Below are 12,535 nucleotides of genomic sequence, written 5' to 3'. Positions count from 1 at the left end.
ATACAGAGCAGCCTTAAGGAAAGAAAAATAGCTGCAGGGCTCCATGGTGATTGCTTACAACCTCAGAGCACTTTTACCGCCTGTGAGTATAGGTTGAAGCATGACTTGGATTCAGCTGTGGTGACCACAGGCCTTCGGTTACGCTATGTGCTGGTGCCAACACCCTTCGGACTCAACCATGCAACGTTACAGTGCTGTGACTGTGCATTGGAAAAAATCTAGGTTGTTTGCGCTGGTGCTTTAGATCATTGAAGATCCAAACCACCAGTGCAAACAACCTAGAGCTTCAGTAGAAAATACATGAAGAGTTCAAGACCCGGATTAAACATGTCCCCTAGTTGTCTCGCTCGCTGGTATCTACTGGCCGGGTAATAGCTGAATCTGTACGCCTGAACAAACAGCAGGACGAACCTTCTGCCTGGATCGGCAGCACGTCTGCCTTTAGAATGTATATTTGAACTCCCCCACCCCGTCCTCATCCATCTCTCTGTATCTGATTGGTACCCCCTATCGAGCGCCAGAGACAGAGACTTGTCCTAATAACCGGCTTTCAAAGATAACCACGCTGCAGAGACAAGTGCAGATGACAATGATTTACCTCCTTCCTCCTCATCTTCCCTGCGGTGCCACAGCTCAGCTGTCGGGAATCGAAATGGAGCATTTAACATGATTAAGGCATACTTCCACTGTGCTGCATTCCGCCTCTCCTATCCAGCTGCCGTGCACTTTGGTATTGGGATGGAAAGTACATACCTCACATGACCCCCACCCCCCAACACACACACACACACACACACACCAGTGCTGCCACTTCTGGCTTCTGAGTGACAGCTGTGACCAGCGGAGAAAAGCTAGTCCTTCCTGCTCCCCAGGGAGGGCACAGCACAGGGAGATCACGGGTTCTGCGGAGGCGCTACTTAGTCACACCTCAGCGAGTAATTGCTTATCAAACGGGAGGTGATTAGGGTGCAGGTCTATTTGAATTTGGAGAAATCCGTGAAGCAAATAGTATTAGAATCCCGATAGAGCACAAAGGGGGAGGCACTTTAAATACAGTACATGAGAGCCATCTAACCTCTGGCAGTAGCTATGATAGTGTGGTGTACTTAAGTACATTCCGTAGGGTCTGAATGCTTCAGTGACTCCACCCTGCCTTGCTTCAGCACCACCCCCCTCCCCATACTATCCTCTTTCATTTACATTCATTTATTTTGCTGTTGCTTTTCTCCAAATCAACTTACAACGCTAAGCTACTTGCACTGATTTACCCATTTATACAGCAGGGTAATTTTTACTGTATCAGTTCATGGTGAGTACCTTGCTCAAGGGTACTACAGCAGGAGGTTTGATTCAAACCTGGGTTCTTCAAGTTGAAAACAGGCAGCTGTAACCACTGCACCATTTGCTGGCCCCCTATATTGGTGTCGGTTTGCCAAAAGTGAGCTCTGGAGACAGTCATTTATAAGAAAGAAGGATCTGATGGAAGTGTGGGTTGATACAGTGATAATAGAGGATAGCAGGTACACTCAGCTTTTGTCCCATTAGTAATGGAAGCCCTAGTGATGGAAGCTGGACTACAGAACTGGAGCCGCCAAGGCGGTACGTGATGGAAGTCTGTTGCCTTTGAAGCTCGATTTTTCACACTCCTTGTCCTCTTTCTGTCAATCAGATCGCACTGGGGGCTCTGGTTGTCGGGGGCCACTGCTCGGGGTGGAGAATAATCCTCATTTACAGGCTCACAGGCACAGTGATCCTCAGCAGCCTCTGCACAGTGCTGGGTCCAAAGACTGGATGAGACATAATGGAGCAGATGGTCTCCTCTCAGACTCTGAGGTGTCAAGCATCATACCTGATCCGCAGGACTGATAATGTATCCACATGTAAACATGCTGTATTTACATGTGTATTTATTCATTTGCGAGACTCTCTTCTCCAAAGAGATGAACAACTCAGAGCCGACAAAGTGCATTTCACCAACAGACGACAAGCTTTAACTGCAGACGTGATTCTCAAAGTATAGTCAATTTGTCGAATACCACCATTTTTACTGGCACATATTACACAAGTAGCTGCATACAGAACTAATAGGAAATACAAAAGGGGGTGTGACAGATGGTATCAGGCAAGTTCATGGATCAGTTTATGGATCAAATTGGAGGCAAACCTACAGGCTTTTGATTTTGGAACTTTGTGAATTGGACCACCAAGCAGACAGAGGTGGAGGAAAGTAACAGTCTGGTTGAGCTGTAGCAAGTGATCAGATCCTGTAGGAGCAGATAGAGCAGATCTGCTGATGACTTCGTGGACCGTAGCTGGAGCCTTGAACTTGATACAGGTAGCTGCAGGAAGTTAGAGAGAAACATTGAGGATAGGGTGCATGGGAATGCTTTGGCAAGTCAAACACAACTCATACCACAGCACTATGGATCAGCAGGAGGCTCCTGTGGGTGGCTAAGGAGCTGCTGTCGTTCCATTTACCCCATGTTGTACTATGTGTCCTGCATGCTCATTGCACTGTGGACACTGAGAGACTGAGAACTGGCTAGGTATTGTCTGTCATTCAGCAGACGCCACAGCAGAATCCATGACAACTGAGATCAAGTGTCTGTTTCAGAATACATTTTTGTGTGTGTATGCACATGCTTGTGTGTGTTGGTGAATTAACTGTGGTTACGCTGTGGTTAGAGCTGCTGCCTTCCACTAGAGGATACAGGTTTGAATCTCACCTCCTCTACCTTGATCAAGGTACTTAGCCTGAAATGATACAGTAAAAATTACCCTGCTGTACAATTGGGTAAGTTACTGTAAGTAATTATATACAGTATCACTGTAAGTCGCTTTGAAAAAAATGTCAGCTGAATGAATAAATGTACATTTGCCCTTTATACTCCCGTTTGTTTAGTGAAACACTTGACCTTAAGTACCGTCTCCAAAGGACAATAGCACAGCTGCTCTTGGGATTTAAAGCAGCAGCTTTTAGGTCAGAAGTCCAGTCTCTGCAGGTGGTAAACACTTAAGTGGCTGACCCTGCTGTAAACAGAGTAAGAGAGACAGGGCTTTAGGGTCATTTCTACCTGTGCTTACCCATCATTCATTCCTGCTTCCTCCAGACACCATCTTGCACCTTGGGCCAGCTGTCAGAAACACGCCTTCCCCCGCAACTCTACCCCATGTCACCCCTTCCACCGCCCACGTCAAGACCACGAAGCCGTCACCTCGCCACATCACTACGCCCGGCTTCGACGAGGAAGAGCCCACAGAGTCTGAGGGAACCCCACCTTATGTGGAAGGTGTTCCCCCGGATGGTGCTGTGGATGGACCTGGCACCCTGCCCATTCCTACACTTCCCCCCACAGTCCATCAGCAGCTGCCTCACACCACACCCCCAGGCCCCAGTCACACTAACTCACCAGCCCCCTACGAGGACTCGGGTAGTGGAGAACCCAGTGGAGACGACGAAGAGGAAGCAAGTGGTATCCTGGAGACAAGTGGGGACGAGTCAGTTGGTAAAGGGATTTTTCACTACATTTCCCAGCTTTCAGTGGCTAGATAAGGCATTAACTTTGTTGACACACTGAGCATAGCATGTAATATTAACATTATTTCATCGTTTTGTTATTAAAAATCTTTAGTTTAATGAAATGTGAATCCCAATTTTCTTAATTTTTGCATTTTTGTAACATTAAATTTAGTCGGGTCTTTTTGACAGTTCCAATATTGTACAGTAATACCTCACCCTACGTCGTTTCGTGTTGCATCGAGTTCGACTTTATGTCGGTTTTTTGTTAAATATCTATGGAAAAACACAATTCGTCTTCAGTCGGCTGACGCGACTTTACGTCGGTCAGTCGAAAATATTAAAAATTGTTAAAAACTTAAAAATCACTTAAAAACAAAAAAGTGTAAAATCAAATAAAAATAAATGTTAAAACATATACGTATAATAATATATTGTAATCTATAAAATCAATTAAAAGCTGAAAAATAAAAGAAAATTGTCTTATTTACCTGCCGTTCCGCGCCGATAACGTCGAGTTCCGCCGCGTGGTGTCGTTGTTTGCCGCCAGTCAATTCAAACTTGTGATTGTGTTTGTGCTATTCACAGTGTCTCGTTTGCATTGCATTTGTGACTTTAATATTTGCCCCCATGGCTACGAAGAAAGTTTTTTTGTTTTTTTTTTTACTTTACATTAATTGTAGTGTATACACTTAAGGGGAATGCTTATTAGGGGTTTATTGGGGGTCTAAATCGGTTTTTAGGGGTTATTTCGTTTTTCGTCGTTTTTCGACTTAAGTCGCGCCCTTGGAACCAATTAACGACGTAGGACGAGGTATTACTGTAATCCATTTTTAGATGTTGTGGCAAGATCTGAAAAGAGATTTTCATGCTCAAATACCTGTAAACTTTACTGAGCTAAAGCAGCTCTGGGCCACAATTCTTTCGCACTGATGTGACACCCTGGTGAGCAACTACAGGAAATGTTTAGTTGCAGTCATTTCAGCTAAAGGTGACATAGTTATTGACTGTGGAGAAACTGATTTCTTTCCACATCCATGATTACACATTTCATCATTTTCCACACCAAGAAAATGACATAAAATCATGTCAATTTTCCTCTCTCAGACTTCATTTATATTCTGCTAGCATTGATTGAAAGATCCGATAAAATTTAATGTGAGAAACTTGCAAAAAAGAGGACATTGGAAAGGGGACAAATACTAGGAAAGGCAGCACTGTAGATGATGTCACTACACTTTTTTAAATATTCATTATTCCTGGAAATCCAGTGAAGAGAATCTCTGTAGACAGATGCATTCAGTCACATTATAGCAGTTAGCAGAAAACCCCCAAGGGAAAAGTCACAGGATTTATGGTTTGAATAAGAGGAGCTGCTGGTTATTTGGCCCAAATGGTTTGTATATGCTGGACCTGCTGCCATTTTGTTGAGACTGAATGTAGATGTATTCAGCTTAGGCAGGAAGTAAGTCACGGGTGCCATCTTGTTTAACGTGTTTAGTGTTCGTTTTATGACTTGGCTATGGACAGAATTGCCCGGTCAGGTCCAAGAGTGATATTGAGCACCGTGGGCTACTGAGGGACTGTAAACAAAAACAGCACTTTGAATTGAAAAGCCCCTACTGATATCCATCCTCTCTTTGATCTTTCCCTCGCATTCCAACCCCTGGTGTCAGCCGAGAGCTCACCGCAACAGGCCGAGCGTATGAATCAGTGTGCGCCAAGGCATGCTGCCATCCTACAAAATTATTCTCCTGTTGTTGTTGCCCCCCCAGAACCACCTGGCACGGATTGTGGTGCAAGGAGGGCAGCAGGCAGTGTGTGTTTGAGGAATGGCATTCACTGCACAAACACACAAGCACACACACATACGCCATGTCGTAGCCTGCCAGCGTGCCTATTATTTTTTTTGGCGGCAGCTTGTAGATTCAGGACCACAAGCCAGTAGGTGCCACCCAGCCCACCTCCAATCTGCCCCAGTAATCTCTCTTCCCTCCCTCACCCATCTACCAACGTGTTCAAAAAGTCCTTAAGCAGCACACGTTAATGACTGTTTTATTCTAGCACATTTTTTATACTTTTATCATTCTTACTCTGCACTGCACATAAATCTACATTTTGGAGGAATTAAAGCTTTAACAGAAATGTCCTAGACCTCCAGCTATGATGTGAGCATTTAAATACTATGTATGCATCTAAATGTAAATAGACTGATGATCCACAGGCTCACAGTCAAAAGAACACAACTCGTAAATGTCTCCATTAGCTACTAGCTATAATTTGCTATTATATTTAAGACTAATGTGGAAATGCGTGTCCGTCACCTTCATCAGAACTGTGCTAGATCATGTTTGCTTTAGAATGAAGAATATGCAAACGCCCGTTGAGTTAATTATTATTATTTGTTTATTTTGTTTATTAACATGTGGAGCTCTTGCAGCCTGGTGCGTTGCACTCAGGATGTTGTGACACTCTTAAGCAGGGAGCTGTGCGAGCTCTGCCTGTTGAGATAGAATCCACTGAGGAGTGCGATGCTTTGTAGGAGATCTCTTTCTCCCCGTTGCGTTCCACCCCATTTCCCCTGGCTGACATTTCTAAGAGACAAACCAGTGCTGAAAAGCAGTCGCGGCCATGTGCTAAAGTGCCTGCATCACAGCTGTTTTACAGTACATTAGCTCCCATAGGCTCAAGGATATGCCATCCAAATGGTGTTTATTCCGGCTCTGGCACACACGGCATTAGCCTAGCTCTTCACAACAACCGCCCTCATTCGTCGTCACTGTAAACAAAGTAACCACGCTAAGTATAAGAGCTGCGTCAGTCTCATGAGTCTCTTTGAGATGGTCGATGAGCCACTATTGGCTTGTGTAATGACGTGTGTGACGCCTCTCTTTCTTCCTGTGCTCAGAGCCCACGGTGGCACCCACCTTGCCACCACCTGTGGAGGAGCGCTCCTCTTGCGACAACTCGCCGTATGGATGCTGTCCCGACGGACGCACTGCGGCCAGCAGCTCCGAAGGGCCCAACTGTCCCCGTGAGTGCTATTCTAGAACTTCTCCCGTTTGACCTGCCAGTGAGGACACCCTTTTTTGCCCTGGCAGTGAGCACACTCCATTCGTCCTGCCAACAAACACGTTTCTCTTATAACACCCAAATTGTCCGTAGCAGTGAAGCAATGCATTTGTCTTGCCGCACACCTTAATTCTACCAAAAACACACATTTTTGTTTTTCCTGTGTCCTCACCTTCATTTAAGAGTCTAGATGGCAGTGTTTTATAGAGTGTTTGTGTTCCTTTTGTCCGTCTGTCTGTCCCTCTGTCTCCCGGGGTTCTACTCATCTTCAACCTGTCATTTCCCTCTTTGCTGTACCTGTACCACGTTTACATAGTACCTTGAGGGTGTTCTTTTGGAGGGCGCGGGCAGTCGGGAGGTTATTTACATTTACTTAATCAGCCAGTGCTTTTTTTCAAAGTTACTGATCTACCTGTTTATATAGCCGGTTACTTTTTAAATTATAAGGTATCTTGCTGAAAGGTACTACAGCAGGGGTTTGGTTTAAAACTGGGTGCTTCCAGTGCAAGGTGACATCTCTAACCACCACGCCACCTGCTGCCAGCACATCAGTGACTCAGATGTAGCAAACAGTGTCAGCCCCATGGACAGATGGTGATCTTTCTTCCCTTTCCCTAAATAGGAACATTAAGATCTTCGCCATCATACTGTTGTCAGGGAGCTTTCATTGTTGGCAGAAAGACAGTGATGCCATGCCCCAAGTGCTCATGGGAAAACACTGAACCTCACCTCTTTTTTCCGTTAGACTCGGTCATCTCCCAAGCAGGGTGTGGTCTGCAGTGATCTGCAGGATATGAGCTCTAAAGCCATTCTCGCCAATGTCCATCCGTCGCTCTGCTCCCCGTCACGTCCCTCTGCTGCTATTTCTAGACTCCCACTATTTATCTTCTCCTCAGATTCACAATTTGATCTTCCCTTCTTCTGCGGCTTTTCACATGGAAATGTTCCGCGCCAGCCCCCGCTTCGTCTGAAGGTATCGGATTTTAAATGCGGCCGCGTGTCGGACGCAGGAGGAGGGACAGGGGTCTTATCAGGCAATTACATCCAGCGTCTGTCAGTCATGACTTCCTGTGACAGGGGGGACAATTACAGCTATCTTTTGTGATAATCACGTGAGTGCCGAGCCAGCTCCGAGCGGGACGGCGTGATTGATTCGGGCAATTTGCTCGGCTGATTACAAGCCACAGGACACCCGGCACCTCCCCCTCTCTTTCTAGAAGCGCCGCTGTGGCTCTTCTTTTAAGGCTGGTCCTTAATGGCGGTGGCATCCGGCGATGTGAGTGTGTCCAGCAGTGCTAGCAACACACTGTGGCAATTATGTGGGAAAGGGCTTACATGCAAATGGGTGTGGTGGTCACTTTGGAAAGCAACGGGTGAGTAACAGCGTGCAGGAGCGCCCCTCCATCAGTGTTAATGAATCTGTGTGTGTGTGTGCGTGTGTGTGTGTGTGCACGTGTGTGTGTGTGCACGTGTGTTTCTGTGCTGTCTAACGGTGTGTCTCTGCTTAGTCCCTTCTCCTACAGCAACCCTTTCGGATGATCGGAAGTCGTGACCTGGTAACCTCTAGTCCATCACTCCACCCCGGCACGTCACGCTCGCCCACAATCTGTGTGCCCCACCCCTCGTCCCCTTGCGAGCCACACTAACACCACCCCTGCCACCTGTCACTAACCCAGCCCCATCCAGGCGTCACTTGTCTGCGTGTGTGCGGATCTCAACCCCCCGTTCTCACCTGCCTTACAGCTACCATGAAATACAGTGGCTCCCTTCACCTCGAGCAAGTGGAAGGACAGGAGCTGTTCTATACCCCGGAGATGGAGGACCCCAAGTCTGAGCTGTTCGGGGAGACGGCCAGGAGCATTGAGAGTGCTGTATGTGTCTCTGCTACGTCTTAGCCAAATGATGACTCTGAACCAAAGACTGCTTCGTGACTACAAGGTTATTGGTTCAAGTCCAAGGCAAGACCTTAGGGAGATGAGTCAGTTAATGTCAGTTGTATTAGGATGAGTGCCAGCCAGTCACTGACTCTATCCACTATGCAATATTTTTCTTCATTTTACTTCTTGTCTACTTTACTATTTTATCTTCTACTTAATTTTTTAACCCACACTATTATTTTGTCCCCACTTTACTATTTTATACACCCACTTTTTTGTAATGCCCCCTTTGACGTTTTATCCCTGTACTCTGTTATTTTATCACTACTTTACTATATTTTCTCCACTTTACTAATTTACCCCCACACTTTTTTATTTTAGTCAGTTTACTCTTTTATCCCACCACTTTATATTTTATTATTGCCTTACCATATTATCCCCACTTTTGTTTTATCCTTACTTTACCATTTTATCGCCCCACTTTAGTTTATGGTCCACTGCATTAAAGTGAATCCCCCCACTGTATTCATTTATTCCTCCCTTTATTATTTTCCCCCCACTGTAGTAATTTATCCTCCACTTCACCATTTAACCCATTATGTCACTGGCTGGGTCTCAGCTGGTAAAGTATGCTTCATTTCCCAAGAGGGTGTCTCTTCCTAAGAGCTATAAAACTAGAAGACTGTACTAATACTGTGTTAGTTTGCATAACATTATATTCCATTACTTAGTTGCTCAGCAGATGTTTACATGGAAAATTTAACTTGCATAAACGACTTTGTTAAATCAGTTCATAAATTTCTTTATTTTAGCAATGCAATTAGACTTTAATGGAGCAAATAGAGGCTACAGTAGAAGGACGACCTCAGGGATCTGGGCTTTTGGAGTTTGCAAGTGCTACCCATCAGCTGCGATGATCACTGCTAGCGGTTATGAAGAGAGAACCAGGCGGCCACACACTGCAGGTTGCTGTGTGAACCCAGCTTCTACCATTGGCTCACTTCTACACAAATTGCTGCTTGGAACTGCAGCCCTGATCACCATCCTAAGAGGATAACTGTTCCCATGGTCTAGCTTTTGCTGCAAATGTGTATTTGAACACGTCTCCTTATCTACAGCAGAAGTTAATTTAGAATTTTCACAGTTCATGGAATTACATAATTAGAGCATGAGGCCCTGAATATGGACTAAAAAGACTAATGGTTAGTGATTAGGGTTAGGGGTTATGGTGATTGTTAATGGTTAAGGTTAGGAGTAGGGGTTATGATTGGTGTTAAAGTTTAGAGCTTAGTGTTTTGGTTAGAGGTTAGGGTTAGAGACAACTAATGGACATGTGAAAGAGGGGAACGTCACTACGTCCTGGTGATTTTCATCATGATAAATCAGGGCCGCTCCAATTCATCATTGCAATCTCAGATGTTGAGCACGTGAGCAGCTGCGCAAGCAGTATCAATTCCCTCCGGGACCAGCAGCGGACACCTCATAGCTCCCTCAGGCAGTTGCCTGGTCAACTGCATGAGTTGATAGCACTGTGAAATCCCTTCCTCTTCAAACTGCACCCCCCCCACTACCACCCACCATCCGTTTAGAGTGTGAACATCACCTGAAGAAATGGCAGCTGTTTCTGGGTCAGCACTCCCCGCTGGAGTTGAGCTTCCTCTTGGACTGTGCTCAGACAGCGCAATTGTGTTTTCTGTCTGGTGCAGCCCCCATGGGGGTGCTGGTGAACTTCACACACCAGCCAGTAGGAAGCCTAGGAGACCAAAGCCCATTATCGTCGGTGGGTTGTATCTTCTTTCTTTTTTTTAACTTTCCTGGCACATGCGAAGCAGTTGTGCCAGGCGGCAGTGAGGGGGATGAGGGAACGGTGGGCATCTCAGTTGGAGTAACTGCGTTCATTAGACAGGCTGATGGGCCGCAGTCCTGAGCACGTGACACTTTCACCTGTTTTTTTCCAGAAAATGTGGCACGGAAACATGGTCGTTATGTCTGCATCTTTATTGTGAGTTAAGCGAAAAGCTGCCCCGTAGCTGGAGCAGGACATTGAGAAGGACGTGAACGGCTCACGAGAGCTAAGAAGTTTTCACCCAGTTTCCCATAAATATGCAGTAGATCAGCATCAGGCCACTTGGGACACAAACATGTTGCTGATGTTTTTATATACTAATTCATAATGCATGTTTTTTTTTTTTTTTTTTTTTCCTTTTTACTTCCTCAGCTGAACGAGTTGTTTCGAAAATCAGATGTCCAGAAAGACTTCAAGAGTGTTCGTGTGCGAAATCTGGCTCCCAGTAACTCCATCCTCGTTTTTGTGGAAGCACATTTTGACCCTGGTAAGATATTCTGCCATCTGCCATGATCTGGTATCCAGTTCAGAGCTCTTTTGACAGTCACCTTAAAACTTGCCAACCAAAATTAAGCAGGATTATATACAGGTGGCCCTCGGCTCACGATGGGGTTCCGCTCCAATGACCCTGTCGTGAGATGACTGTCATTAATTCAAAAAATCCCCTTATATCATCGGAGCAATACAGATATACACACAACTAACATGCATGAATGCTATGTTGTATAATAGGGCCTTATATTTTTTTTTCACTAATTTCACACATTATTAACGCTAAAAAAGTAGTAATATAGAATAGTATTGTACAAGTACATTAAAGTATTATATTTTCATGCTCTGCTTTTACTATAGACTGATGATACTGTATTTTCATTTTTAAAACAATTGTCTTTTGCTTATTTTAGGCACCATAAGAACACTCACCTTTTTGCTTGCTAGCCTTTTTAAATAAAAAGGAACCTGAAGGGAATCACAAATGTAAAGTTTTGTAAACAAAATGCAGTTGTTGCTGAACACGCAAACACTGACTGAGACCGAAACAATTATACAGCGGATGGAGCAGTCGTTGTTAAACAATACAGCCAAACATTTGGACTCGAAAATGACATAAGGTTCATGGGATGAATGTCGTTAAGTGCAGTTGCTCATAAGCTAAATAGAACCTGTACATATTTTAAATACATGTTTTGTATCATACGCCGTTGTGTTTTATTCATAGTGTAGTGTGTTTACTTTTAAAGAGGTGTTTGTTGGATTTAATACGCTTATTACTTTGTTAGTGTGGGGGCGCAGTGGCGCAGTGGGTTGGACCGCAGTCCTGCTCTCCGGTGGGGCTGCGGTTCGAGTCCCGCTTGGGGTGCCTTGCGGCGGACTGGTGTCCCGTCCTAGGTGTGTCCCCTCCCCCTCCAGCCTTACGCCCTGAGTTGCCGGGTTAGGCTCCGGTTCCCCGTGACCCCGTATGGGACAAGCGGTTCTGAAAATGTGTGTGTGTGTGTGTGTGTGTGTATTACTTTGTTAATGTTTTATGTGCTTCGCTGGTGTTCTTTGGAAGTCTTTACTATAATATGATTGGTTTGCCTGCTGTGGAGGTCAGCAGAAGTGCCAGAAAGAGACAATAGTGAGCCTGGTGCTTCTCCACTGTGGGCTGTAAAGATCATCTGAGCGCCGCTTTCCAGCACACCAAACGGCCTCTTTAATTGGCTCTACTCAGCATCTCACCCCCACTGCCACAGCAAGAGTCCTAATGGCTGGTAACCAGGCCATCTGGGCCCCCCAAATTGGTCATGATCCCCTCCCACTTCTCCACCCCCCAGGCAGCATTGCCCAGGGAAGGCTGGATATGTTCCCAACAAGTCCCCAGGCCTAGCGTTTGTCTGTGTGTGTTTGTCAGTTACTGTGTGGGCGAATACAGGAGGCGTGCACAGCACAGGACGTGAGGCCAGCCCATTATGGAGGCCTGAGCAACGGGCTTGCAGCGGCCATGGGTAACAGGCCATGGTAAAAACTACGAGGCAGATGGACCCTGTGCTCACCCTACCCCATGTCCGCAGACACTAGGTTCTCAGTGGAGGACGTGCAGGGAGCTCTGCTGAAACAGCTCAAGAAGACCAAGGAGACCTCCATCATGGTGAAGAAGCCAGTGGAAGAGAACATCCATTTCAACAATTATGGTAAATTCACACAGCAGATGTTAGCAGAACAGATCTGTAGATCATTCTTCAT

General features: G+C 45.6%; 1 protein-coding gene across 5 annotated transcripts in view; it reads left to right on the top strand.

The window, feature by feature from the left end:
- The window catches only part of agrn (agrin), a 230,540-nt gene that overhangs the window by 192,057 nt on the left and 25,948 nt on the right, over positions 1 to 12,535 (top strand). For all 5 annotated transcript variants that reach the window (XM_029249477.1, XM_018742004.2, XM_018742003.2 and 2 more), the window contains 5 exons: positions 3,111 to 3,506; positions 6,426 to 6,551; positions 8,333 to 8,460; positions 10,685 to 10,799; positions 12,364 to 12,483. In XM_029249477.1, coding sequence (XP_029105310.1) covers positions 3,111 to 3,506; positions 6,426 to 6,551; positions 8,333 to 8,460; positions 10,685 to 10,799; positions 12,364 to 12,483 — 885 coding nt within the window. The remainder of the gene's footprint in view (positions 1 to 3,110; positions 3,507 to 6,425; positions 6,552 to 8,332; positions 8,461 to 10,684; positions 10,800 to 12,363; positions 12,484 to 12,535) is intronic.

Source organism: Scleropages formosus, chromosome 25 (assembly GCF_900964775.1).
Source record: "Scleropages formosus chromosome 25, fSclFor1.1, whole genome shotgun sequence".
Taxonomy (NCBI): domain Eukaryota; kingdom Metazoa; phylum Chordata; class Actinopteri; order Osteoglossiformes; family Osteoglossidae; genus Scleropages; species Scleropages formosus.
Note: the sequence above shows the minus strand (reverse complement) of the source record. Positions and strands in the feature narration are given on the sequence as shown.